The sequence below is a fragment of the Tyto alba genome, unplaced genomic scaffold (assembly GCF_018691265.1).
Source record: "Tyto alba isolate M040663 unplaced genomic scaffold, T.alba_DEE_v4.0 Super-Scaffold_22, whole genome shotgun sequence".
NCBI classification, from domain to species: Eukaryota; Metazoa; Chordata; class Aves; order Strigiformes; family Tytonidae; genus Tyto; species Tyto alba.
This window is the reverse complement of record NW_024881296.1, coordinates 1,040,498-1,068,001: the sequence shown is the minus strand read 5'-3', so window position 1 is coordinate 1,068,001 and position 27,504 is coordinate 1,040,498. Positions and strand designations below refer to the sequence as shown.

The window sequence follows — 27,504 nt, the reverse complement described above, 5'->3', positions numbered from 1 at the left end:
TTTTGGTTTGTTTTGCTTTTAAGAAACATAGTCCCTACATGTGAGAGACAAACTATCAACACCTTCCCCACTTAACCCCCTTATAATAAAAAAAAAAAAAAAAAAATCCTGTGACTTATCGTCCTTTAATAATTAACTCATTCCAATATACAAACAAATCATTGGCAACAATGCTTGAACAAGAGGAGCACTGAAACGTTGACTCCTGGGAGCCCATCCTTGCCTTTTCATTTCCTCTTGTTGAGTCTTTTGCACTCACACAGGTAAATCGAGCAAGCAGCAGGGACCATGCTTTACAGGGAAAGTGCGTTCAGGTGCAGTGTAACCTGCAAGTGCTGTCCTCCTGTATGCTCAGGACACAAACTGATGGGACAGTATCAGAAATGTCTGAAATAGGTCAATCTTTCTACTTCTGTACATTATATTTCTGCTCTCTCCCCAGCGAAGTCAGCTGTCAAGAAATACTGGGAAAGGATGTGCTTTCAACTTCTAACAGAACAATCATGCTTGGGGCAGAAAAGCAATGGAAGTTCTCTGCTGTGTTATTCAAAATGCATCGTTACTTGTCCAACTTCCAGTGGGTAAGACATACCTTCTCTTCGCTTTTGTAGAAAGTCAGGCTTTAATCTTTTTATTATTTCTACATTTAAAACTTGCAGCTATCCAACACAAAAAATATGCAGATTCATGGATCAAGACTGTAGCAACCTGAGCTAGCTTTATACAGTTAAGCTAACTGTGAGGCTTTTGCTAGGTGATAGATGTTTACAGCAGGAAAAATGAGGGGAGCTGGAGAATTCTGTATTTACTTATAGTAAATGCCTTGCCTAGAAAAATCTTTCCTACCTAATGACTTGGAAATATTTCCAGTACTGAGCACAACTAGAACAGTATTCCCTCCACGGAGCTTAAGGAGCTGATGCTATGCTTTCTACTTTGCTTTGGTAATGAAATTACTGGCAGTGGAAACATAATGTTATCAGTGGGGAAGCTACACCTGATGAAGTAATAATCACTATCATCAGTAGCTTGTTTAAAGTTTGTCACATTTAAAACATATTAACATTAAAAAGGATTTTGTAAAGGAAAAAAAAAAAAAAAAAAGGCATGTATGACAATTTAGTAGTTTTCTGCCCTGAGGAAAATTAACTCAAATTGAAACAAAGTAGCTTTCTACCAACAGGCTCACTGAGGAAAACACCCACTACATTTTGTGTCAAAAGACTGAGTCAGGACTGAGGAGTGTGACAGAATTGCATGGAAAAGGTGGCACCGATGGCTGGCTAAACTCTTTCCTTTAACAATGACTTGGTTCTCAAATTTGCCAAGGAGAGGACAAAGGATGTGATGAATTCTTCCTAAAAGGAGAGGGAAAAATATCTGATTTCCAAATCAGTAAGAGCATACAAAGTGTCTCAGTTGGCTAGGTGGGACCAGGCCATTCTGAGGACTGCAACCACTTTCAACCGAGGGGGGTGGCAAGCAGACCAGAGCCCATCTATTCAGGATGCTGGCAAGCCCTGCTCTATGCAACAGCAAACGAAGTGAAAGGAGAGGGCAGAGGCAAAAGCTAATTAAACAGAAAGGAAAAGTTTTCTGTTTCTAGTGACCTTGGTCCTAAGAAAAACTAACTATGCTGGGACACCTGAACATGGCATTGAAATCTCAGACAACAGGAACATGCCCTGCAACGGGGAACATGTTTTGTCTTTCAGAGATTTCAAGGTTGCTAGACTACTGCATTTGCAACCATTATTTTAATAACATGCTTTAAGGAAAAGTGCCCAGTCTGGAAGAATACTGAGCACTGAGGCAATCTGCTCTCACTCCTCCCTCCATCTTAGATTACAGGACACGGTACAGAAATTAAAAATTATACTCAGCTGTCAGAGTACTACTCTGAATGTTAAGGAAGTGAGAAAGAGGAAACTAAAATGCCTGCTGCTTTTACTGCATCGTATTTCACTTTTGTCAAAGGGAGAGATGTTTTCACACAGTAATTTTAGAACGGTATTATGCAAGAGCTTTTATAATCTAAAAGAGTAAAATGTAAATGTTTGTCTCTGTGCCAATAATTACCCAAGGAAAATAAAACAAAATAAAACAAGGAAGTATTTTGCTGTCTTAAAGCTGGGGAAAAAAAAATAGAAGGGCTTGTACTACAAATATAGTATCAATATTTAGATAGTTACCACAAATAAGCGTTGTAAACATTTCAGAAAAAGGTTTATGAGGAAATAATTCACATATTTCATTGTGTGTATTCACTTGCAAAACTAGAAAAGTCCTGAAAATTATTCTTCTCAGACATCACCTTTAAGCGACTGTCACATCTGACAGAATAACAAGTTCTGTAATCTCTCTTACCTGCAAATCCTTCTCTCACATTCTGTCAACAAAGCTACATATATTCTTGGATCTTTCTCATATGTATAACTGGAGAGCAGTTCCGTGATGGAGCCTTTGGCTGGTGGCCAATACTATGGTAGTTTGCATCTGTCATTGTTAGAAGTCCTGATGGTCCCTTATGTCATTAAAAGTGTTTTTAAAGACTGTCACCCCACGGGCTTTAATTAAGATTCAGTCCCTAATAGCCAGCAAGCATAAGATACATATTTCCATTATAACCCAATCCCTAATTCAGTGGGTTACACACATGCAGATGTGCTGTAACAGGCACTCGCAAAAAAAAAAACTACCGATAATTTTCTTCTAGAAAGGTCTGGGTCACTGTAGATTGCTATTCCAACGTAAAACTGACTAACCAAAAGTAGGCAGGTAAGAAATCCCAAAGTTATCCTGTATGCTGGGACAATGCTACCACTAGACTCTACCAAAAAAAAACACAGTCCCCAAAGAGAAGAGCATGCTTTGAAGCAATACAGAGAGAGCAGCAATATTTAGGTAACTTTTTTTTTTTTTTAAGAAAGCCAAGAGAAGCAGATAAATAAACTTTAAAACAACGTTAACCAGAGAACAATATCAAATAAGAAAGCAGTCAACACTAAGCCCAGACAGCAACCTTTTTAACAAGCACCGGAAAATATTTTAATTGCATTGCCCGAAGACTTAGCCATGGCATAGAAGCCCACTACAGCAGATGCTGCAAAAAAGAAAAAAAAAAAAGAAAAAAAAGGAAAAAAAAAAAGAAGAGAAGGGTACCTGTCACAGATTTCACAATCAGAGATTGCCTATTTGAGCAGCCACTGTTTCTTACACCTGATGTGCCTTGATAGAGGCTTTTACTTCAGACCTGCAAAGTCTTTGAGACACCACGCTTAAAGGCAACAGTAATCGGGATTATTTCATATTCTGTTTACTGCCTTACAGTTGTGAGCACAGAGGAACAAAGAAATAAACCCCCAATTGTCAAGCAACAGATCAAAGAATTTAGACACTACCTTTAAATATAAAACCGAACAAGTCTACAAAAGTCATTTTATACAACAAACTAACATGATAGATCAGTCAGTAACTTATCTTGCTTGAGAGGAGAAATGATAATTTAAAAAACCTTGTCCTTACAGCTTAAATGGCTCAGATGGAAATTTGTCCACTGTGTTCCTACCTCCTAAACAACCCAGTGAGATTCTCTGCAGGGAAGGAGGCCAAAACATACAGAGTTTATATAATAACAAGGACAAAATATTGAAGTTAATTTGTGGCTTTTTTCCTCATTTCTAATGCTTTCTATTTTAAATCTCTGCATGCTTTCCTCTGTTTACCTACAACCAAAAAACTTACGAGGCATTTCTGTGTTTCTACAAACATTCTTTCCACTTTTGCATCATCCCAGTCTTTCTTCCAAAGTCTAATTCCCTCAGCAGGAGTAGTACATGTACATGCACAGACGCTGATCTGTATACAAGTCACATAAATACCAGACTTTGAACAAAGGAGAATTCTTCTCTTTTCCTCAAGCAAAGCATAGGAATCTATTAACCAGAGCCTCTCCTTCCAATAAGAAAGCCAATATTCTTAGGTTTCTGAATATAAGCATGACCCATTATAATCACTATATCTGAAAATGAAGGAATTGAGAACATTTAACCGAATAATTACACGTTAACTGGGTAAGTTTAAAGATACCTAAACTGTTGCACCTAAATTACCTGTGTTTAGATTAAGAAGTTTCAGGGTCAACTAAAGTTTCCTATATTCCCATTGTATATACACCAATGTATATAGCACAGTTCTCAATAAAGTGTTTGTAAAAAGTTTGGGTACATCATCTTCATACTACTACAATCTGGAATATTCCTAAAAGGCAGTCTGCACAAGAGAAGTGAAGCTGGATCTACCCCAACGCAAACAGAAGCCACCAAACATTAACAGAAGATAATGCCAAGAAAGAAACAAGGTCTCTAAGGTGGAGAATTGATCGTTCATGCCCTGAAACTTTCCAAATGTCACTTAACTGTGGCCTCTTAGGATTCTTAATGGCTAGAGCTCTAACTCATCTCTTCCCCAAAAACTTATTTTAGTATTTGTATTTTTAAATAAATAAATAAATAAAAATAATCTAAGGCCAGCAGTGCAGACAGATAGCATAGAAGCTTCTTGTATGGATTCATAGACCACAACTATTGAACTGAAATGGCCTTCTCAGAACAAGGTATGATGTGGGATTATCAAGCTGCAACAAGTAATGGGAAATTCTGCTGCAGGAGTACTCAAAAACACAAATTCCTAATTAGAGACCAGAAGGAGAAGCAGAGGCTCTTCTTTTCAGCACCGTGACTGCCAAGCAACTGAGAAAATGGCACATGTCAGAGATGCTGCTACTTCAGGCTCTTGCAGCTCTCTACACTATGTTTATTGTATGGCTTAATCTATGTTTTCCTCTCTGTAAAAAAGGGGACTTTGAATGCTGCAGAAAGCCAGTGAAATCTTCCTACTTTGTTCATATACAGAAATCACACAAGTGATTTCTTCAACTCAGACTGGTTGCAATAAGCATTACTGCTACCTTTTCTAATACCTAGTTCAGCTGCTCAGTTCCACTATTTGTGAGAATCAGCCTAAGAAGCATCACCAAACATGTATGCTACTATATAAAACAACGTTGGTTCTGAGCCCACTGACATACTGCTATTTCACAATGAAAAAAAAATTCTACTCTGGTGCAACAAGCATGTCAGTTAGAGCTCTGCACTATGGCAGAACAGAGTGCAAGGAAATCACTATATTCAGAAGCACCTAGTGTTAGGTTAGGTGCAGCACAAAGATAATTCATTTTGGAATGCCTTCAATCAGAAGTCACAAGCATAGCAGGTAACTAAAGATGCTGGGCAAATTAAACAAGACCTGCACTAAGGAAGGACACTGTTGGCTCTCTGAATATGTGTTGAGTACCACTGTAGTGACACTGAAAATGAAATGTCTCTGCATATCCCATCAGCTAGTTGCCAGCCACACGCATTAAAACATGCATGGCATTAAAGTGGTTTTCTAGTATCATAATATCAAAACAACAACATCAAAACAGAACTCATGGAACTCAAAAGCTCACTCCTAAACTCTTCTGAACTCATTTTGTATCAGACTTCTACAATAAGCTTCAGAAAAAGCGAAGATTAAAAACGTTATCCAGAAGAAGGACAACTGTAAAGTTATACATCTGAAATTTGTGGAAATAACTGTCCACTGCCTTTTAAAGCAAACTGCTGTATAACAGCAGATATTATCAGGACCCTTAAGTGCTGGCCACCAACTTCTACAGTCTTATCATAGGGACTCCCTTCCAGTCACACATGAAAAGTAGATCCAAGAGCAGGACTTCAATCTGACAGAAGGAACACCTGCCCTTTACATACACGCCTCTCTGAACACACCATCTAGATATTTTAAATATGAAGGAAGATGCAAGACATCCCATTGTTTGCCTCATTCATTCTTTTCCTCTCCGCCCCCTTCTTTCTCTGTTTTTTACCTGGAACTGATCAGATGTACATGTGTTCATCTCTGGTGATACAGGAGGTGTCTGCCCTATTGAAGCTATTTTTTCTGCTGCAGATATTGGTTTCAAAGGTTCCTTGGTAGGCTCTAACATACCCTAAAGAAAGAAAGAAAGAAAGAAATTAAAAGTCACACACATACACACACATATACCAAGAACTGAAAATGCAAAATAATAGAAAACACACTATCAGGTAGTAATACCCTCAACTAGGGGCTTGGGGATAACCATACATCTCTGGGATACTTTCAGTGAGCCAGGCAGAAGGAGATGGGGCAGAGGAGAGAATCATCCTGGTTCCTTAGGTCTAAGAAATATTTTAGAGCCAGAAACAGAAACCCAAATGTTTAGCTGGAGCTTGCTTTCAACTGTCAATAACGTAATTTAAGCTGGAGGAAACAGTTACTTGATAAGGTGACATCTTCTCCTCCCAACTGTGTATAGACTATTCCACGAATATCAAATGGCCTACCAGAAACGTACAAGTGCATTCATTCCATTTCAACAATTAAGCAATTCAGAAAAAATAAATGAAATTATCAGTTTGCAGAATGATACCAAGAATAATAATTATTGACATGGAACTAAATGCATTAAAATGCATTAAGAGGATAATTAAAATCACACTTTTAATTTTAAACAAACTGTTCAAAGCTAAACAGTATTATGAAAAATGTCTGAAATCTCTGGTGTTCCTGAATAAAACTGAGATTGAGAAAGAGATCTACAGAAAGACCAAAGTCTGCACTGAGACATGTAAACCACCTCAGAACAATGAGGTATGAGAAAAGAAACCCTGCAGTTAAAACCGCTGGATTTGCAACTAGCATATCTTAAAATAATTTCAGGAAGTCAGCCACCAAGATCAGCTGTTCCAGAAATATTTCTATACCATGCTAGGAGATCTTAGAATGTAATCACTAGTGAAATCTATTCTATGGGACATCAGAGAAACATGTGAAGCAGTGTAGCAATAGAAAGCATCAAGCCACTTTACTCCTACTATCATCTCTATCCAGCTTATTGTGTGCACAAGTATATACAAAATTTAGGAGACAGATAATCTGTTGCAAAAAAATAACCGCACGTTAATCTGTTGCAAAAAATAACTTTACGTGTTGCATACAAACATAAGTTTTGCTCACAAATATGTTACAGGAAGAAAACAATTGCTATGAGATGTTTTATCTCTCTGTATCAGAATACCATGCTTACATCCAGAGAAGTGCATGAGCTGACCTTGAGACATCAGAAAACAACAGCTCTAGAAACTGACTGTAGAAGTCACTCCACAAAATTAACCTACAGATTAAATTGGCTTAATATATACCAAGCAAACCCATAATACTTTAATATTAAATTTGTGAATGACTACATAAAAGTGTATCTGTGTATGTATGTGTATATATACACACAGGTTTCCAGAAAAAAAGAATATGTTTATTCTGCTCAGACTAGCAAAAATGTCAAATCTTCTGAATGTTTTTACTACTGCAGACATTGCACGGAGTCTGAAATGCCAAGCAGGAATTACAGGATATCAGTTTAAGTGAAAACAGTTCATCTTACTGTACTAGACTAACTAAGTTTCCTCCAATCTACAGAAATCTAAATTATACTTGCTATTTTTATCTAGCACTTTGGGCAATACAACAATACTGGCTATACAATGCTTTCTGTATGCATAAATAGCCTAATATATACATATATGTGGGCCCTTTATTAATATGCCAATAACACTGCAAAGTATTACCATGTTATCTCTTGACCTAGGGATACGGAGATGCAACCACGTAATTAACAATCAATCTGTCAGAGAAACACTTGCACAGAGGAATGCTCGAGAGAGCTGAGAAAACATCCTACACACACTTCACGGAATACCAGAGCTACCTAGCAGTTCTTAACCTCCCTTTGAATTCCCTGGTCTTAGTGCTAGGGCTTCCCACAAGTGCTGAATGCGAATTGATGTTTCGCTTCATTTCCATGCTCCTTTGTAATTTCTGACAACTATTTAACTCTCTAGTCTCTCGTGTCAAGTTTTAGTTGACATTTTTACATCTAAAACTTATATTTAACAGTTAAAATTTAACAAGAACTTTTTATCGGTGCATACACATTAATATAGTACTTCAATCATTTTTCCTTTTTTAGAAAATGCCTCAAACTGAACTTAGGCTAGCTAGCCCACCTTATTAGAATAATAGCTTGCTTTTCATAAAGCAATAAGTGGATCAATACTTTTTTCATTTAAAAGAAAGTGTCTGCTTGCACACATAATGAAAACTGTGTATTTGATGGTTCCTTTCTAGCATTTCTACTGATGCCTAAGCTATAACCGTACTTACAAAAATATCTTTCAGCACACTTGGTGCTTAATGTCATTGAATATATTTCATTATATAATGTTGTTGGAACTATAACAAAAAATAACACTAAAAAAAGCTTACCAGTCCTGCTGCATACATGGGTACTATAACAGGCTGTTTCTTGTTGCCTGTAAAGAGCTGATAAAACAACAACAAAAAAATTTACTTTGGAGTTTCCGTGTCAGTGATGATAATATTTTTTTCAACGTTATATAATTTGTATAAGATTAATGTGAGAGAATAAATACGATGTTAAATATAACACAATGGTTAAAAATTAATGCAATTTTAAATATTAATAGGTCTTATAAAAGGTTAAGATGTCAGATGGTCTGTCACGAAAAGCCACGTTCAGTGCGGTTATGCAATTAAGAGACAAGCATTCATACAAAAAGACTTTCACCTGATTCTACATTTAAAGCAGCTCCATTATTTAGAAAACAAGTTTTACCGACAGACTCACAATATTTCTTGTGTCAATTCCCAAGGAGCATAAAAGCTTTTTGTTGCTGTGGGAGCCACCCCACTGGTATCTCAGTCCATATGCCTCATGGATATCCTGCAGCTCTGTCCACACGTCCATCAGTTCCCTATACAACCCATCATAAATCAAGTTATCAACAGGAATAACATCTTAGCAGCCTTGAAAATTTATTCTAGTTTTTAACGCAAGTGACTTATTATACATTCCAATTAAACTTACCCCCAAGCACAATACCCAGGGGAACTAGAACTGTGCAGTATTCTCAGAACAATTATAGTTCAGACTTATTATTGGAAAATGATGTCCACAGCAGACAGGACAAGGCCTACTTAGACTTCATCACCATGTGAATAAATATAGCAATTCATATCAAGTGTAACTAATAAGACATGTTCTGATTAACTCAGAAACATAATTTAAAAGAAGATACTGTGCTAAGTTGGTATGCTAAGCGAAATATTCCTGGCATATGTAGCCATTGAAAACAAGCATTCTGCTAGGTAGCTGATTTTTACTCGATAGTTTTTCAAAACACTTGAAACAAACAATTCGTTTTGAATTGCTACTATAAGTCTTAAGTTCCCAAAGAAGACACATTTCTACTTCATTTTAAGTTTATTGTATTGTGGCTTCTTACCCAGTATTTGCTGAGGTCTCCTCAGTTGTCACCTGCTTTTCAACTGCTTCCAACAAATGATTCAAGGGACTTATTTCTTCTTCAATTTCAAGAACAGGCATGGAAGGAAAACAGACTTCAAATATTCGTTCCAGACGACTTAGCAATGTTGTCTATATCAAAGACAAAATATTCATGTCAAGTTTTGTTAATTGCTTTAAAGGAGTCCAAAATTATAAAAATAAGTTAAGATGGAAAACAATATGTAGCTAATACAAAGTTTCACTTACCACAAAATATATACCTGTCAGAGGATCACAAGACATTTTAAACACCAAACACAAGCTGCTAGTTACTGAGAAACATTAAGGATCTTGCTCTCTGCAAAATGAGTTCTTACAGAAGACTCCACAACAATTCTTATGAGAGTCACTTTTTGCTATAAATTAGCAGAAAATTTGTGCAACAAGTACTGTGCTATTTTTACTTAAGATGTGTCAAAGTCTCCAAATCTACACATGCTAAGGGTTTTATTGAACACGTTTTTTCAGCACGCTTGGTATTGATCAGTACAATTTCACTTAATGACGATGCACTTCAATTCAAACTTCAGAGATAATGTTGATTCAGAAGACAGCTTCACTTCTAAGATGTATGCACTTAAGTCTCACAAAAGTCAGCCTAATATGCAACAGGCTTATGCTGTAGTAACTTTGAAAATGGTAAGGAAAAACTATTCATAGTCCAAAGATGACACACTTCCTAAAAAAACTGTTAATATCAGTGACTCAAATGTAGGAAAAATATAATCTCCATCTTCATTTGCTGTGGTTCATGTGATATTATGGTATAATGCAGAAGAGCAAGACTAAGGCATTGAAACCTATTGTTTGTCAAGAAGTATTTGCAAGATTTGTTTGGTACTTCTCCAGACCAAAAAAAAAAACGACGAAGAAAAAGAATTACTTAATACCTTAATTTCTTGCCCCAAAACCTATTTGTATGTTTTACATGTCAGAGGTTGTTTAATTTAAATAAAATAATTACTTTCCTGCAAGCAATTTCCCTTTCCTCCCAGTCACGATTCAGACAGTTGATGCTGCATACTGCAATCCTGCAAGGGTTAAAAGGCAACCTTGGGAATGTTTCTATGCTAGCCAAATAATTTAGAAAAACAACAAAAAATCCACACTAAGTTTTATCTTAGCTGAATAAGGATCCAGCTGGATAAAGTTATGATTATGCAAACCATGTTATCTGTGTTACTCTTGTCTGACCTTCTTTCTGCTGCCTTACATTATAAACTTACACCAAAAGTACGTAAATATAAATACTCATAAATTCTGTGGGCGGGCTACAGATCTATATAGCCCATGGTTTTGAGAGACTAGGAAGGATTTCCTGCTTGTCAGTAGTTGCAATCATGGCTCGACGTCACCATCATTTCAGTGTCCCTTGGGAGAAAGAAAATGTCATCATCTGAAGAAGGCAGACAGGGTTCTTAAGTTTCATAACGCAGCAAACATCTCCGGCTTTTCTCCCCACCAGTGCCACAATCACTACTGTTGGCTAGGATAAGGTCTCAGCAATATAAGGAGCACATATCGGTACTAATGGTTTCCAGGCATTTTAATTCCACAGCATGCACTGGAGAATGCTCCAACTCCTGACACTTGGGCCTTGGCAGATGGATTTAATATTAAAAACAAAACAAAAAACCTCCCTCAAACAACCTCTGGCTCCCACAGAAGCAAAAAAAATAATAAAAAAAAAAAATCCACCCCCCTTTTTTTCTTTTTACAGGCTTAGTATGCCTTCTTCCTTTTAAGTTCTTCCCTTACATCTCTCTCCTCTCTGTTGTATTTTCATACAGCCACAGAATTTCAACTTTATTATAGCTCTGTGAGCAGCCTAAGACATCAGATGTACCACTGGAATATAATTTTTTCCCCACAGTTCAACCCATTAAAACCAGGTAACCGGCAATCTTGTAACATTTATTAAAAAGTATCAATTGCAAGGTATGCTCATAAAAATAAAACTAAGGCCTTTTTTTCAATGTACTTGTTTTTAACAGTAGCACTTGAATCTCTTCTTGGTAGGGGAAGGCAATGCAAGCCTGGCACAAAAGAAACACTTTTATCTTTCTAGTTTGGCATCCCTCAGTAGCCACCTTTCCGATGCTCTGCTGCACTGCCCACAGGGCAGCATCCAGCTTTTCTACTGGGGAAATGGAAAAAAAAAACCTGAGTAGGTGAATATCCCATGAGCATCCCACAGTGTATGCTAGCATAGCTATGCCAGCAGAGCCCTCCTGTGGAGATGCAGCATATTCCAGCAGCAATGCTGAATTTACAAACATAAACCTCAGACAGAGGTTTTGTGTTACAATCAAAATGATTTAAGGTTCAGAGAAACAAGGCCGGTAGGTGGAAGTTACACACTTTAATTAGACCAACCGATACAGTTGGGACAAACCTTTAGGCACCAGAATATCTGCTTCATAATTATAATAGGCATCTACAACACTTCTCATTTGAATTTTTATCTGAAAATTTGCCTCGTATCTTCTCTCAATTAAGCAAAGCACTGACCATGTACATCAGCAAGCATATTACAGGAAACATAAGAAAGGCAAACATCACATTATCAGAATATCTCGATTCTGTATTGGAGTCAGAATGATGAGTCATGAACTGGGAACCAAGTCTGTTCAGTCCATTCTCCCTACTCAGTTGCTAGCTGCTAAAAGCAGGAAAATGAACTTGCTTAGAACATCAGCTCTTCAGTTTTGCCACCTGTGAAAGACATGCCTGATAGGGACAGCCACCAGGTTCAGTTCTTTGCAAAGCATAATGTCAAAATGCTATAATTATTATACTATCAAAGGATCTGAATTACACAGTATACATGACCCACACTTTTTTTTTTTTTCTCTCTCTTCTTCATTACCTCATTGACATATTCTGATCATAACTCACATTCCACAGTATGTAATTTTTCTTTTAATCGTCTCTTAGTGCACAATCATTCTGGCCATACAGTAAGTTACAATACTTGCTGTATTACTTGTAGTCTGTTCTGTGTTTGTTGACCAGAACCAAGACACTAATTTACACTTTGAGGAATTTAAACTAGACAGTATTCCAGATCCTAGCCTATAATTTCAGCACACAAAAGGCATGCTCTACTTAAGCTTTAAAACTTAACTTTGCCTACCCTTGCTCTTATCTTACATGAACAGGTGAAGCTTACTTCATTTCTGTAATAGAGCATGAATACATATCCCCAGTGAAAAGAAAGAGGCAGACGAAAGGCACTGGACCATGAAAACAGCAAGGCATCACATTTCTTGAAAAGGATCAACATATGAGAACATGCTAGTGACTAAGAATATGCTCACTTAGGTAATGAAAGAATTAACAGAAAGTCTCTAAGAACCAAGCAGCATCTCAGTCAGCACCCAGTTTCAAATTTGAGCTTAAGAATTGTGCCAAAATTTCAGGAACAGTTTAATTATAGCATTCTTTACACTTCCTTTCATCTTTTCTAGATTTTCAGAAATGCTTAGCCCTTATTTATATATGACAGAGAAAAGCGGTTTCCATAGTAAACCACAGTAATTAATTCTATGTGTGCAAATGGACACAGGGATGAGTGTACAAACATACATCTCCCCGGCAGTGGCAATGTCCTTAATGGAAGCAGCTGAACTTTTTCTTTTAATTGGCAATGAAATTCTGTGGTCACAGCTCCCAGGTATAAAGGGCATTACCAAGATTTTTAAATTAGTGTAAGTGTCCACATTCTACAAACCTCAATCTGTTGTTTGTACAAAACAGACCGTAAGAAAATACTACTACTGTCATACACAGCAGTGTCATGTCTTTCAGGGTGAAAAATCCTGAAAACAAAAAAAAAAAAAAGCAGAAAAGAAAACAAGAACTTTTCTCCACTTCTCCCCTTACTAAAAGCATTTGATACCCAAGTGTTCTCCACTGCCCTCTGAGAAGAGTAATTCTTAAAGGCACTTTCTGAAGATGTGAACAAAGCCTACAGCTGCCATTCTAAAAATTAACTGTGATTCTCCAAACACTTGACAAATTCAAAGCCCTGTAGTTTCTGTGACTGCATAGAAGGTTTTGGTAAACACTTAAGATATGTGGTAATCACCACCTGAAACAATCAAAATATCACAGATGTAACAGATTTTCAAGTGAGAATAATAACCACAGGATTAGAATTTATCTCCTTGGCAGTTAAATAAGGGGCAAGATCCAGCCTCCAGAACTGAAAGGCCAAAGTACTTGGTTTACAGAATTCGTTTTCATCTTCTCCATCACAAGACTACAGAATCGATGAACTCCTTCCATGCAGCAAATCTACACTGGCCACCCAGCACACTAAATCCTCCCCAGCTGCCTCCATGTGAACTCAACAGTGACAGATCCCTGCCTTTCTTCAGAGCTATGAAAAGAGGAGATGCTCAAACTTGCCATAAAGACAACATACTTGGGCCACGATACGATAACAGTTGATACAAACTGCAGTTTTCATCCTATGACTTCTGTAATGCTTCTCTGGGTGAAGCTTCAGCGAACGATGTGTACAAGGTGGGGGGGAAAAAAAAAAAAACAAGACAAACAAAAAAACAAAAACAACCCAAAAAAGTCTTCTTGCTTCTCTCCAGGGTCCCCATCACACGTGAGCTGTGGAACAGACACAAGCACTCATCTGGTGAGCTTCTCCTCGTGCTGGAAGCTGAAGAGTGGAGTGGCATTTTGTCCCTCCTTCCTCCCCATGTTCCATCAGAGAGGTCAGCCCCATTTCTCAACACAATCCCTCATTTTCCCCACTCTTGCTTACAGTCTGCAGTATCTCTGCTCTGGCAGCCCCCAGAGGTGCTTTAAGAAGGGGGAAGAGCTGGAAGTAGAGCACGCCTTCAGCCCTCCTTTTCCTGCTGCCAGGAAAAGAGGCTACGGAGGAAGCAACACTCAAGCTCTGGGCTGTTTGCTCCTATTGAACAGAAAACTGGAAGACCCAAGAATAAATAAAACCAGTGTAAGAGTTAAATTATTGAGAATATTTAGATATTCAAGTCTTATCTGATAGAAGAACATAAGGAGACAGAAATGAGCATATGAAGGATCCAAGATGCTAAATGTATAATTTAGGAAAGGAATAAAGTCCATATGGACACGCTCAGCTTCTAGTTAGAATTCAGAAGCTGAGTGAAGGCTCTCAAAAAACAGCAGAACAAAGCTCAGGGGCCAGAAGCCAAGAAAATAAATTGATTAACCAGAGAGATCTTATTTACTTATTTTAAATCATGTTAGGCTCTGTCAAGTGCCTAACACAGGTATTTATGACTGTTTCAACAAAATAAAGCAGAGGTTAAATGAGAAATTCCCTTTGCTCAGCTTTCTAACAACCAAACCATATTTTGCAGCAACACATTTGCCTGTGAGGAGCTAAGTTGCCTTATACTCCATATGTGTGGCAGGTTTGGGTTTTTTAAATTTTATTTTATTTGGAGTTTTTTGGGGTTAAGGTTTTTTAGGTTTGGGGGATTTTTTTTTTTTTTTTTTTAAACAGCTAAACTACATGACCATACAGTTAACACAGGGGAGCTGCAAAGCTGATTTCAATGGATGCAACTCACCTTGGGGAAACACACCAATCAACTTCAGGGGGTCACAATCTTTTGTATTCAAGTATTAAACAAAGCTGTTTGCACACATACGCAAACAAACAAATCACTAAAGTCCAAGTTAAATGGGGGCAGTTTTTTTCTTTGGAAAGGTTTATGGACTGCTTAAACTACACATAGTTTCCATCCACATAGCAACAATTTATTTCTCTGATGTGCAGGCTCTGCTTAGCAAAAAGAACACCTTCTCAAAAGCAATGGGAGAAGTGCTGCAGGCAGAAAACTGAATGAAAAACAGAAACAAAGCTTACACAGAACACCAGTTTAACATATCATGACTCAAATGTGATGGCTTTTCTCCACCCCTCCTTGAAAAGCAGATAAATTTAAGGTGGTGCCATAAATTTCTTAGAGGTGAACATTTGAATTGTTCCATTTTTATTACCTCGGGTAATTTACAATGGAAACAGTGGTCACAAACCGAGATTTACAAGCCAGAAAGAAGATGCCACAAGAGCTAACAACCCTTACTAACACGAAACAAAGATTTTTTTTTTTTACAACGATATGAAGAATTAAAGAGAGAATGATAGTCCTAAATAACCCCAAAACATTTTTAAACAGTAACTATAAAGGTCTCAAGATCAGCTGCAAAACAAATCTGAAAATTTAGTGTCTTGAGAAAGAAGAAAAAGACTTCTCTGCGCTTTTTACTGCTTGATACGAGAGTTATAAACCTCAGGGAGGTTCAGTGTAGGAAAGTGAAGCTGTCTCATTCTTGCTGGAAGGCTTGCACATTTTTTCTCCCTCAGTTGAAGAATGTGGCAAATCTTGCGTCTTCCATGCAAGCAAAATGAAGTTTAACAGTTATTTATCTAGACTACATAAAATTTACTCATTTCAGTTGGTCATGTTATTATCTAGTGGGGTGGTACTTTTTAGTCAGGCTCTGAGATGGAGTATAAGCAGATGAAACTTAAGTGTACAAAATGGAAAATAATTTTATTCTGTGATAAATATAAATGCTAAAACGACCCCCTTCCAAACTATTTTCTTTTGTAAGATCCCCTCAGTCAGCCTGTTCTGAAAAACAGCAGTTATGGGCTAATTTTAATGGTCTGTTTCTTACCGGCATTCAGCTGCACATACTTAGGAACTGTGCTATGGACTTAAAAAGCCCCAACCTTTCCAGACAGATATATTTACACTGCAAGTTGTTACCCAACTGTCTGAATTTAGCGAACACTATCTTAGTGTATCTTAGTGAACAGGGAGGCTGAGGTCTTCACGGTCATAATTATTTTTTTTCCAAGAGGATGATTTAATTCACTGCTCAAGACAAAGTACTCTAAGTGACAGTGATCCAGGGTTTTCTTTGTCTTGATGCATACTTGTGGCTTAGTAACTGTGCATCACCCATGCTGTCTGATTAATCTGAAGAGGTAGAGCCTGTGAGCACAGGCTCTCTAATAAGCAGAGGATCTTAAAACCCACTTGGAGGATTGTTCAGGTTTCTCTTCCTCCCTTTCCAGGATTTGTTAACTCTCAGCTAAATCAGGTAAAAGTTCTGGCCTTCCAACCAAGACACTATTCATCTCCTCCTCCTCTAGAGATGCCTATACTCCTTGAACACAGCTAGGCACAGCCGTATTACCCACCCACATGATTACCATAGGTAATAGGCAGCAAAGCACAAGAGCAGTTAAGTCCTATATATATTCTTAATGCACAATACAGCAGAGTAACCCCCTCAGCTGACTAATGCTCAACACTATCTCAGTGAAAAAGCTGCGCCACAAGCCTTATATTCCTTATAAACATTACTTAGCAGCATGCTACATGATCACATAAAAGGGATTAATCCGCATGGTAGAGTGCAGGTTCGCTCAAAACTTGTTAGATCAACGAGCTCACCCACCACTACACATCCTAAATCAATTTTAATGAACACAAAGGCACATCTATACCTAATGCAAGCCTGCAGCTATACTGAAACAAACCATTACATGTATTTCAGCTGAAGACAGTCATTAAATGATGAAGGTATACAGTAGTATTAATATGGGTTCAAATAAGGAGATGAGGAATATGGCAGGAAGAAGCATGTGGGAGCAGCTAAGTGGACAGGGGCCCGTTCCCAGCAGGGATCAGGGAACAGTTCTTGTAGATCTGTTGGAAACATTTGGAAAAAAAAAAAAAATATATATATAAAAAAAAAAAATGTAAAACTCCCAAAGCCAAGAGCAGGTTTTTTAGCAACGCATCAGATCGCATCACTTTACAGAAGACTGACGAGAGCGTCAGCTGCGGTTTTAAGGCATGGCCGTAGCATCCTGCAACGGAACGTCCTGCCACCCTCATTTCTCCAAGCAGCCTCCCAGGGCGTTACAGCAATTCTCTGTTGTACCTTCTCAGGACTTCAGCATCTCTGGTAGACCTCCCTGCTCACCCCATCACAAAGGCTCTGCCACGCTACTGCATTTGTCAAGTTCCTACAGTACCACTGCAGCCCCCGCTGCCACCAGCAAGCACGGGGCCCTCTGCTTTGCCAACCACTTGTTTGGGAGTGGGGTTTGCATATCTGTGTTCATCAGCCTTCGGAACTCGAACCTTTTCCAAGGGGTTACAAATCCTTTCAGTAGTTTTAACTGAATACTATATACCATGCCCTTTTTCTTCTCCCCTCCACGCAGCACTACTGAATAGGTTAGCATGTTACAAATCCTACATTGCAAATTGTGTGCAGGATTAAGAAAGCCTAAAACCAAAGACAAAGGAGAAAAGACACAATGATATTTTTACCACTACCATGTCATTATAGAAGGTAATTTTTGTGACCTTTTCCCCCATACTTTCTTCTTTTATATTCTGTATTTTGTAACAAAAACTGGATTAATTAGTTGAATTCAAGCAAAATCTAACTTCTAATTAAACATTATACCAAATCCACAATCTTTAAAACAGTTTGCCTGACATATACCTTACAATCAAGACCACATTCAGAAAGCACAAGATTTTGCTGCCACCTCCACATCCACAATACACAAACTAAGGAAACAGAAAGGAAAACACACAAAGACCAGTGGAAAGGGAGCTTGAGCTTCTGGTAAAAAACTTTCATGCTGCGTTCTAGATGGATGAGAATTGCTGTATACGTCATTTCCACATTTAAACAGTAATGCTGCTGGCTAAGTATACAAAAGCAGAAAACTGAAAAGAATGACATTACGGTCATTCTGTTTATACATTACTCAAAATTATTTCACTACCACATTACAGTGACTCTCCTAGCCTCAACATCACAGATCAAGTGTATATAGTATCTTGTAAATGATCCCAGTTCACCTTTAGCCTAAGCTGAGGTCTCAATTTTCACATCTATCTCAAGTGTCTAACACATGCAGTCTTTCTCTCTTGCACAGCCTGCTCCCTTTAAGTTGCTACAGCAAGTGTTTTTTAGATCTGCCACCAATACACTGATGCAAGTGATCTTCTACTCCTTATCCTTCTTTGGTCAGAGTAATAAAACACTTTGTTCGCTCACATCTCCCTAGCTTTATTTTGCATGCAAGTATTTCTGCTTTTGCATCAAACAGCTGCAGAACTCAACTTTAATACATGGGAAACAGATGATTAGCAAACACTTTAAAATGCTGTATTTTGTGGTTTGACATTCTCTTAAACAGAACTAAGGAAGCTGACCAAAATCTGAGTTTATTTTTACAAAGATTCTGCACTCGAAGTATTGGACTGTCTGCTGGCTCATGTTGACTCAACTAATCTCAATGGTTCTAACTGCATCTTATTAAACTGTGGCTCAATGGATTAAAACAAAGTGTGTTTTTTTATTATTTTATATATATATATATATATATATATATATATATATATATATATATATATAAAAAATAATGTTTCAATAGATCCTTCCAAAACTTAAAGCACTTACAGAATACAAAGTTTTGAAAATGTTTAACTATTGTTTTAAGAGTTAACTGAAAAAGAAGAAGAAAAAAAAAAAAAGTAAGTAGCAACTGTCATTGCAAGGCTAAGGAAACTATTGCAACAGAGAAAACATATCCAGCTCAACTTCCTCTACAGCTTGCATAAAACATTCTGCGAGTTGTACTTCCTCACTGGCAGGGGAAGCGTAACATCTCTTTATATCCAGTCACAGCTGGCTGTAGTAAAAAGGAATGGAATGAAAAAATATTTAAGACTCAAAACTTGCTTTACAACCTAACCAAACTACTGCGTGACTTCATGACAGATGACTGCAGAACTTCCACTGCAACTTGGTTTTTATCTTCTGTGAAGACAGACTTGGGGGGGGGGGGGGGGGGGGGGAATTACAGAACCCCTGAAGGTTCTGCTTTTATAAACATTTACATTCAAAAGTGCATTCTATCAAAACTCCATCACAAAAATAATGGAAAACTGTAAGTAAAAATAAATGCTTGAAACCTTTGGACTATCCCTTAATAGCACAATTAACTAGAAAAATGGATGATTTACTAGAATCATCTACCCACCCCATTTCTTTGTCAGATTCTGGACAGTCTTTCAAGTGGTAACAGGAACAATTTAGATTAATTGCACTAATGACCTTAGTATGCTCCAATTTTATGGGTGAATGATGAACAGAACAGGTAACTAGATCTGTGCTTTCAACTTGAGAAATGGACCCACACATTCAGGTGATGATGAGCCAGGTTTTGCATAGGCACAAAAATCCACCTGCAGGTTCACTTGTGGGCCTTTTTATGACTTGTGAAGCCACTCTGAAATTTGGTGTGTCAGTCCCTACACAAAACAGCAAGCAGGAAGTGTCAGGAGCTGAGGCTCACACCTTTTAATGCAGCAAGAAATGAGCACCAAGTTCCAAAAGCTCCATTCCATTTGCTGATGCCTGCAAAGCTCCAGCTGGCACAACCTTTTTCTGAAAAGCCATTTCACCTGTCACTGGTAGGAAACTGAAAGAAGCAGGGCTGTCACCAATCCTACACAAGGTCCTGGAAGAAAGAACTTACCTCATTTCCTTTTATTGCCAGAGAAGATCCAAACCTTTCAGACACATATTACCACTAACACCCTTTATTGCTGTCATTGCTACATGTTTCAAAAAGACAAAACATACTCTCAACTACTCACATGCTTGACATGATTAAAAAGCAGCACTGAAGACAATTTTAAACTCAATTTCTTGTTCTGAATTTTGTAGATATCTATGTATGAACAGGCACAGATCTCAGCGATGACTGGTGAAAAGACTTAGGAAGGAATTAAAAACCTACTTAGCAACTAAGGCAGAAAACCTAGTGGGTAAGAAATAATCCCACCTCGCCCTCCTCAAAACTCCTAATTGGAAATAGCAGCAGCTTTAAGAAATCACTACTCCTGTATTTTTGAACTTGCTATAACGTGGTGCTTCCCACAATTAATGTACAACGGGGACTTATTTTTTAAATAACTTTTAAATAGTTAACTTCCCAGGACTTGGAATACCAGGGACAGAGCTCATAGGTCATATTTTATCATGCTTTCTGCTTTAAGAAAATGAATGTAGCTATTTACAAACTGAGTAATTTCTCATCGGATTTTGAAAACAGGATAGAGAATAGCAGTGATCAATTTTGGTAACTGGTTATCTTAGTTTCTAGTCATACCACTATTTTACGAAAAGGCAATGAACTATGAAGCAAAGGAAGAACTACCACAGGCTCTGAGACGTTTACAATGGCTTATTCCTTCGATCAGTTTATGTAAAGGACCACATATAATCATCAAAACAAATGCATACAAGTTCCAGCATACTCCACTCATTTGTCTGCAGGAAGTGACAGCGCAAAGGATACAAGATGCAAACACAGCATACTATTTCATACCAGCCCATTTCACCCACCAAAGCTGTATGCACAAGAGTAGAACAAGACAATAAAATCAAGAACACCCTTACCTGAACTGAAGGTGCCGGCTCTTGAGATTGCTTACTGGTAGTTCCTTGGAAAGATGTTAAAGCAAAACTGTCAGTCTTGTGTAATATTGGACCTTCAATCCTGGCAGATACATCTGTCCTATGTGACTGCCACATCTCTTTTCTGTGATGAGATTCACCAGCTTGCTCATCTCCAAAGGCAGCCCAGGAACAGCTGTCTGTTTGTTCATCTTCAAAAGCATTCCAGTCTGTAGCCTGGTTACAACCTGCTGAACTGAAGTCCGCAAAGTCATCAGAGTCCTGAAAAGCAACACTCTCATCTTGAGGTTTTGGCACCGAATCGAAGTCTCCAAATTCACTGCCATCACCATTTTCTACCTCAGTAGTACGTTGGAAGTCTAAGCCAGAAGTTTTCCTGGTAGTATCACATTCTGAAGTGTCAGCAGTCTGATTTAGTTCAGCTTGATCCAACTTTGCTGGCTGCTGAGAAACAGTGCTTGTGTCCCTGAATTCACCATTAGGTTCACTCCTGTGTGTGGGCTGTTCAGAAGTTCCTTCTAGATCTAGAGCATTTATTGATTCTTGAGCATTAATGAAGGTGGGAGACACACTGCCAACTGAACCAAAATCACCAAAATCATCATCATTTGTGTCACTGCAAGCTACAACTTCAGTACTACTGCCACCATTCTTAAGATCTTCAGAATCACCCAATTTCTCTCCTGCAACAGCACAGCTTAGGCTTTGGATCTTATCAACCTTGATGTCCTCAGTTCCCAAAGAGTCATCAGGCCTAGTAAAATCTTTGCCATTCTCTATGCCATGTTGTCTTCTCCCCCCACTGTGTTCTCCATTTTCAGTAGTGCATATTGAACTTCCAGTTGTTTGAGACGTACTAGAAATTGCAAATTCATTACCTTCCAGTGCTGAGGGACCCTGTTCACAACTAATTTCCGAAATGCAAACCTGTTCTTCAGTATGAGTTACTCTGTTTATTCTGTTGTTCTCCTGAATGCTCAGAGAGTCTCTTTCGCTAAGAACACTGGATATTGTCGGTCCTTTTCCCTCTAAATGGATTGGTTTTTTGTTTGAGAACGTAGCAAAATCTGCAAAGTCTTCACCTGAGCTAGGCATTGAGTTCAAATTTTGCTCAGTACTATGGGCGCTAACAGATTTCAGTCCCTTTGAGTCACCGATACTGTCTAGATCTTCCGTTCCCTGAGGATTTACAGGGTCTGATGCTGCAAATCCGTTTGTTAGAATCTCTAGACATGGAAGTTTCTCACCATTACAAGCATCTATTTGCTCATTCTGGCTCTCAACTGCTCTACCAGTTCTAACAACATGAGAAGAAAAACCCTCCAACTTCCCAGTGCTGTCTCTTTGTTCCTCTCTTCTGTTTACATCTTCTAAAGCAGTACCTGAAGTTCTACACTTAGATTTTTCTTTGCTGGTACTAGTAGCTGACATATCAGAAAGTTCCTTAGTAAGAGTAGGAAGATCTGCAATGCAGTCTTTATCTTTAACATTTTTAACAGATGTGAAAGTTGCAATGCTAGCTACATTGTCAGAATAATTGTGAAGTGGGATGAAATGATTTGTGGGCATAAACTCTTCCTTTGGATGACCGTAGTCCTGTGTATCAAAATCAGCAAAAGCTACACCAGCAGTGGTTACACCAGAAAATCCTCCAAATTCTCCAAACTCATCTTCATCATCATCATCAGCTCCATTGTCTAGTGGTGGAGGGGATGAGGAGTACATTCGAATAATATCTGGTTCCATTGTTTAGTTCCACTTCAAGGTTAACGTATTTCTATAATAGGGGAGAAAAAAAAAAAAAAAAAAAAAAGGTATATTTGGCTAGCTTTTGTCATCTCTGTATTTTTTATTTTTACTGTTTCATGTTTTAAGTGTGCGTATAGGCAATGTCCATATTAGATATGAGAAAGGAATATTCCCCAAACCCATTTTCTAACCAATTCCTTTGTTTTAGAAGTCACAGAGAATCACTGGGGACAGTTCAAGTCTCTTGTAAACTATACGATCATATTCTCAGCAGACAGTGCTGAAATGCCAGAGCATGAAACACATTTGTCTTGAGCTGTTGTGCAACACACTGACACAACTAAACTCAGTTTTAACCCATCAATTCTCTACCTCCTGTCACCAGCAACTCATAAAATAGCCGATGACCCTGGTCCATTTGTTCCCCACACCCATTCGTGTGCTCAGCTGACTGTGTGACAGAAATTAAGCTACCTGATGTACTATGCCACAACAGTCATGTACATAAGGCATGTTCAGTAGTGCCAAAGACTTTGAAAGATGTCTCCATAAACTTTGAAACTGCGAAGGAGTGGAGGAAGGAACTGCTATTATAATCAGTAGCTATGATCTGCTGCCCTACTGTTCAAGTTCCTTTCTACCAATTCATGGGTGTCTGCTAGGTGTCCCTGTTCTTTGGATTTCATAACTGTGAGCCAATGTGTGCAGTGTTCACAGCTGCTGCTGCCAAGCTTGCTTTTGTCTTACGAACCGCCAGTTGAGAAATGCCATTATGAGCACCAGCAAAGCCTAGGGCAAAACAAACTTCATCAAAGCTTTTCCTCAAAAGCAGCACAAGGAAAGATTATCCATAAAATATTTAAGTGCAAATCACTAAATCACATGGAAAAAAGAAAAAAGAATAAAGTATTCACACAGCCTAGATAGATTAAGAACTCCATCATAACATTGCAAACCCATCACAAACCAAATTACAGTAATCAACAAGGTAAGGATCAAAAATTTTCTTTCCTGAAGAGTGATCTTGACTTTTTTCAATATTGTAATTAATGAAGCAATAACTACTAGTATTTATAGATTCACAGTTGTACACATCAGTTATCTAGTTCATACCTTAGAGCCCTTAAAGTGAGAGCAACAACTGAGCTCTTTCCATTTCAAATGACACTTGTCATGAATAATGCATAGTATGTTGTTACAGTTTATCTACAGAAAAAGTGAAACAACCTATGCATATTAGCAAATATTTGAATTTCTAACCACCAGAATAAGTGCAGACTTTACAATACTAGTTCGGAAACACAGACAAAACATGATCCTTAACTCCAAAGTCTTTAGCAAATTACTTTGTGCATGCACCTAAACAGCAGCACACAAAGGGTACAACAGCAGCAAGTGAAGCTCTGCAGTTCTGAAGCACAACATACCACAACACTTGAGACAAACAATTCTTGGTATTTGCTAAGAAAGTCTGGCATCTAACACACATAATTTTTTTAAAGGGTATTTTGCAGTTATAAAACAACATCATGCTTATCAGATGAAACCATGAAGTAATTTGTAACATCACATGCAAGCTGAAGACTGAAAAGGAATTTTGTTTAGAATAAAGAATAAGTTGTCAACAAGCTCCCACATAGGCTTACTCAGCACCAGCTGCTTAACAAGGTATTTGAGAGAGGAGTTTCACTCTCTTATCTCAGAAGCCTCATCTCTCAAGAGCACTCTCCCTTTTACATCAAGGTCTAGCAATTGCTGCTTAATGTCATACATGAATGTAAAGATTCTTTCCAAGATGTCTGTAGAGTGTGACTGTTCACACAGAAATTATTCCAACCTGTTCACTTTCCAAGTTTCTGGGTTTTCAATTCACTAAATAGGATAACGGCATTTCTTCTCTGTAACTATCAGAGCAGTCATTCCTTCTTTATATCCAGATTTCCAAGATCTACTGTGGTCAACCATCAACACTAAGATTAAACATCCCAGTACATCCAGACTGCAATTGCTTTCTGAATGTTTTACTTCAAAGGAAGATCCATATGCTATACACAAAGATATACCTTGGTAGAAAGTGCTGGTTTTGTTCTTTTGTAGAAAAAAAGATTGGTTACGTAGATATTGGTATATATTAGCTGTGCTCATCTCAAGGCACCTTATCTTGAAGATAGCACTATTTAAAGCTATAGGGGAGTTGGTTAAATAGTGAATGGCATTGTGTCTGCTAGGGTCATAAATCCGTAGCTCTTTAGTAACACACTGATGTTTAGGAGAAAGGACAGAAAAAACTGCATCTATGGGGGTGGGACTCACTCCCCACCTCTAACTCCTGGAAAAGGGAAAGGAGTACTTGGTTTCTTTTTTTGTCTTTTTAAATAAAAAAGGAGTGGGTTTATTTGGTTATGACAAATCATCCCTTATAACTAAATTTGAGTTTACGAGTCTCCAGTTCAATTTCAGTAGATAATAGCATAACGTATTATTAAACCTCCTGAAATTTAACAAAAGCTGTTACACCTATTTGGGAAATTCAGTTGGCACACTATTTATCATCTTATCCCATGTGACAAAAGCTGAACAGACCATAAAGACAAAAAAATAGTTCTTGAAACAAACAAAAAACCCCCATAACACTATTTCAAGGACAGCACTGACTGGATATAAACCTTCACCATCCCAGAAGAAAAAGGAGCCTGAACAGAAACAATGAAATGGCTGGAAAGAAGGAAGGTGAAAACAAGAATCCTACAAAAAATGACCCCGATCAGCTTTTGGGGAGGGTAGGATAAGCAGCTCCTTGATCAAGACCAGGCACTATGATCAAAGCCACAGCAACTTCAACAGTAATTTTATCACATGACTAGATGTTTTATTCTTTATTAGCAGAGATGTAGAAGCCCTCTAAAACACATCTCTAAAGTTATTTAGAAAGAAAAGATTTTAAAATAGAAAATGACAGTTCTATAGCATGTTGATTTACACTGGAAAGAAAAAGCCATATAGCTAAACCCATAGAGATTTGAAGCAGAAATCCAAAAAATCCCTAAATATTTTAATTACTCTCAAACACATAGTCTGTAAAACATTACATTCTTAAGTCAAATGCTTGTGTGCTGACACATGTTAAAGCTAGGAAGCCAACACATTTGATTTTGAAACTGAGATTTCTGAAGTCCAGAAGACCCAGTCTTGAAGCTTTCAGTGCATCATAAGTAATAAAGATCCAAGTTTAACACTAAAGTATCTTACATATAAAATATAGATACATATCAGATTTTTCTTCTTTAGAAACAATTTTAGAATAATCAAGCCATGTAAACAATTACATTTAAGTAAAAAGGAGATTAAATCTAGGTAGACCAGCCTCCTCTCTTCCAGAAACCTTATTTTTATTGACAAGAAGTCATGAGAAGGGGAAAAAAAAAAAAAAAGCAGAAGTAACCTCAAATTTGTTTCCAACTGGCAAATATTGAAACTTACAGCTTTGTACATAGACAACAACATGAAAGCATAATTTTGCTGGTTCAGTAATAAAACAAATCCACATTGTGCTCCTACAGCCTAAAGTTTTCAAAACCTTGGAAAGTACTTTGATCAGCTGCAACTCTTTTGCTTGGCTAAAAAGCACCACCAACTCAGTGGCCTACCTAGATTACCATAGCTTTATGGACAGGAATTAGATGCAGGAGGATGCTGAGTCTCCTAATTTTATGTATTTTTTAGGCCAACATTACTTAACTAAATAAAAAAATTTCAGTCATCATGACTCAGTCTAAACAATGAAGCCTAACTAAAAAGTTTTTGTTTTGTTTTCTTTGTTTTTTTTGGCTTTTTTTGTTTTGTTTTCTTTTGTTTTTTACTGTAGCTCAAAGACATATCCTAACACTATGGATCAGAGGCCTGAAAAAAAAACTTCTGAACTTTCCCATTAAAAAGAAAATTTATCTGTATGTTTCACCAAAAGCATGCATGTTTTCCTTTATTTTTAAGTCTTTTCATATTTATGGGCTTCTATAAGTTGGTTTTCACTTGAGTTATTTGAAATTTCACATTCAGCTCTTTATTAACATCTGCTTCACCACTTGAAATCATAAAATCTCATGCAGAAAATGCCAACAAAAAATAATTCTTAACCTGCACTGGACAAATGTCCATATATTATCCGTCATGACAACTTTACTGATTTTTTTTGTTGACCATTTACTGTATTATCATCTTAACCTCAGCTAAAAACAGATCATCATAGAGTTGAGAAAATCATTAAGAGTCAAGGATGATCTAAAAAAACCTCAAGATGCAGCATTCAGTAAACAAACCGGGTAACATGAGAGCAGCAAGCATCATGGTCAAAGGGAATTTACCTACAAGATTCCTTTTCTTTCCAGTTAACATTAAAAAAAGGGAGGCAAGTAACAAGAATAGTAGGGACAAGCACAGGACAAAGATAATTTGAAGAGGCTGAATGAGGGCTGAAGCAGACTGCCAAAGCCCCATTAAAGATGTAGGAAGATCTCTGGCCATCTAAACACTTTCCTGCAACTTCTGTCATAAAGAAACTTCCTTCAATTTTTTATTTCAAAGTACTTGTAAAACATCACAGGGATCATTTACGCAGCAGCAGCCTAGCAGTACAATACCCTACAAGTCTCTATGTTTCAATAACAGTTGCCAAACTGGGATCTACACGGAATATTAATTGTGCA

The 27,504-nt window shown here is 37.6% G+C and overlaps 1 protein-coding gene across 2 annotated transcripts in view; it reads right to left on the bottom strand.

The window, feature by feature from the left end:
• Positions 1-27,504, bottom strand: part of AFTPH (aftiphilin) — a 48,164-nt gene that overhangs the window by 13,438 nt on the left and 7,222 nt on the right. For both annotated transcript variants that reach the window (XM_033006573.2, XM_033006574.2), the window contains exons 2-6: positions 21,035-22,829; positions 9,450-9,601; positions 8,792-8,918; positions 8,410-8,466; positions 5,933-6,055 (exon numbers count right to left, since the gene is read on the bottom strand). In XM_033006573.2, the coding sequence (XP_032862464.2) occupies positions 5,933-6,055; positions 8,410-8,466; positions 8,792-8,918; positions 9,450-9,601; positions 21,035-22,798 (2,223 nt within the window). In that variant the 5' untranslated portion in view covers positions 22,799-22,829. The remainder of the gene's footprint in view (positions 1-5,932; positions 6,056-8,409; positions 8,467-8,791; positions 8,919-9,449; positions 9,602-21,034; positions 22,830-27,504) is intronic.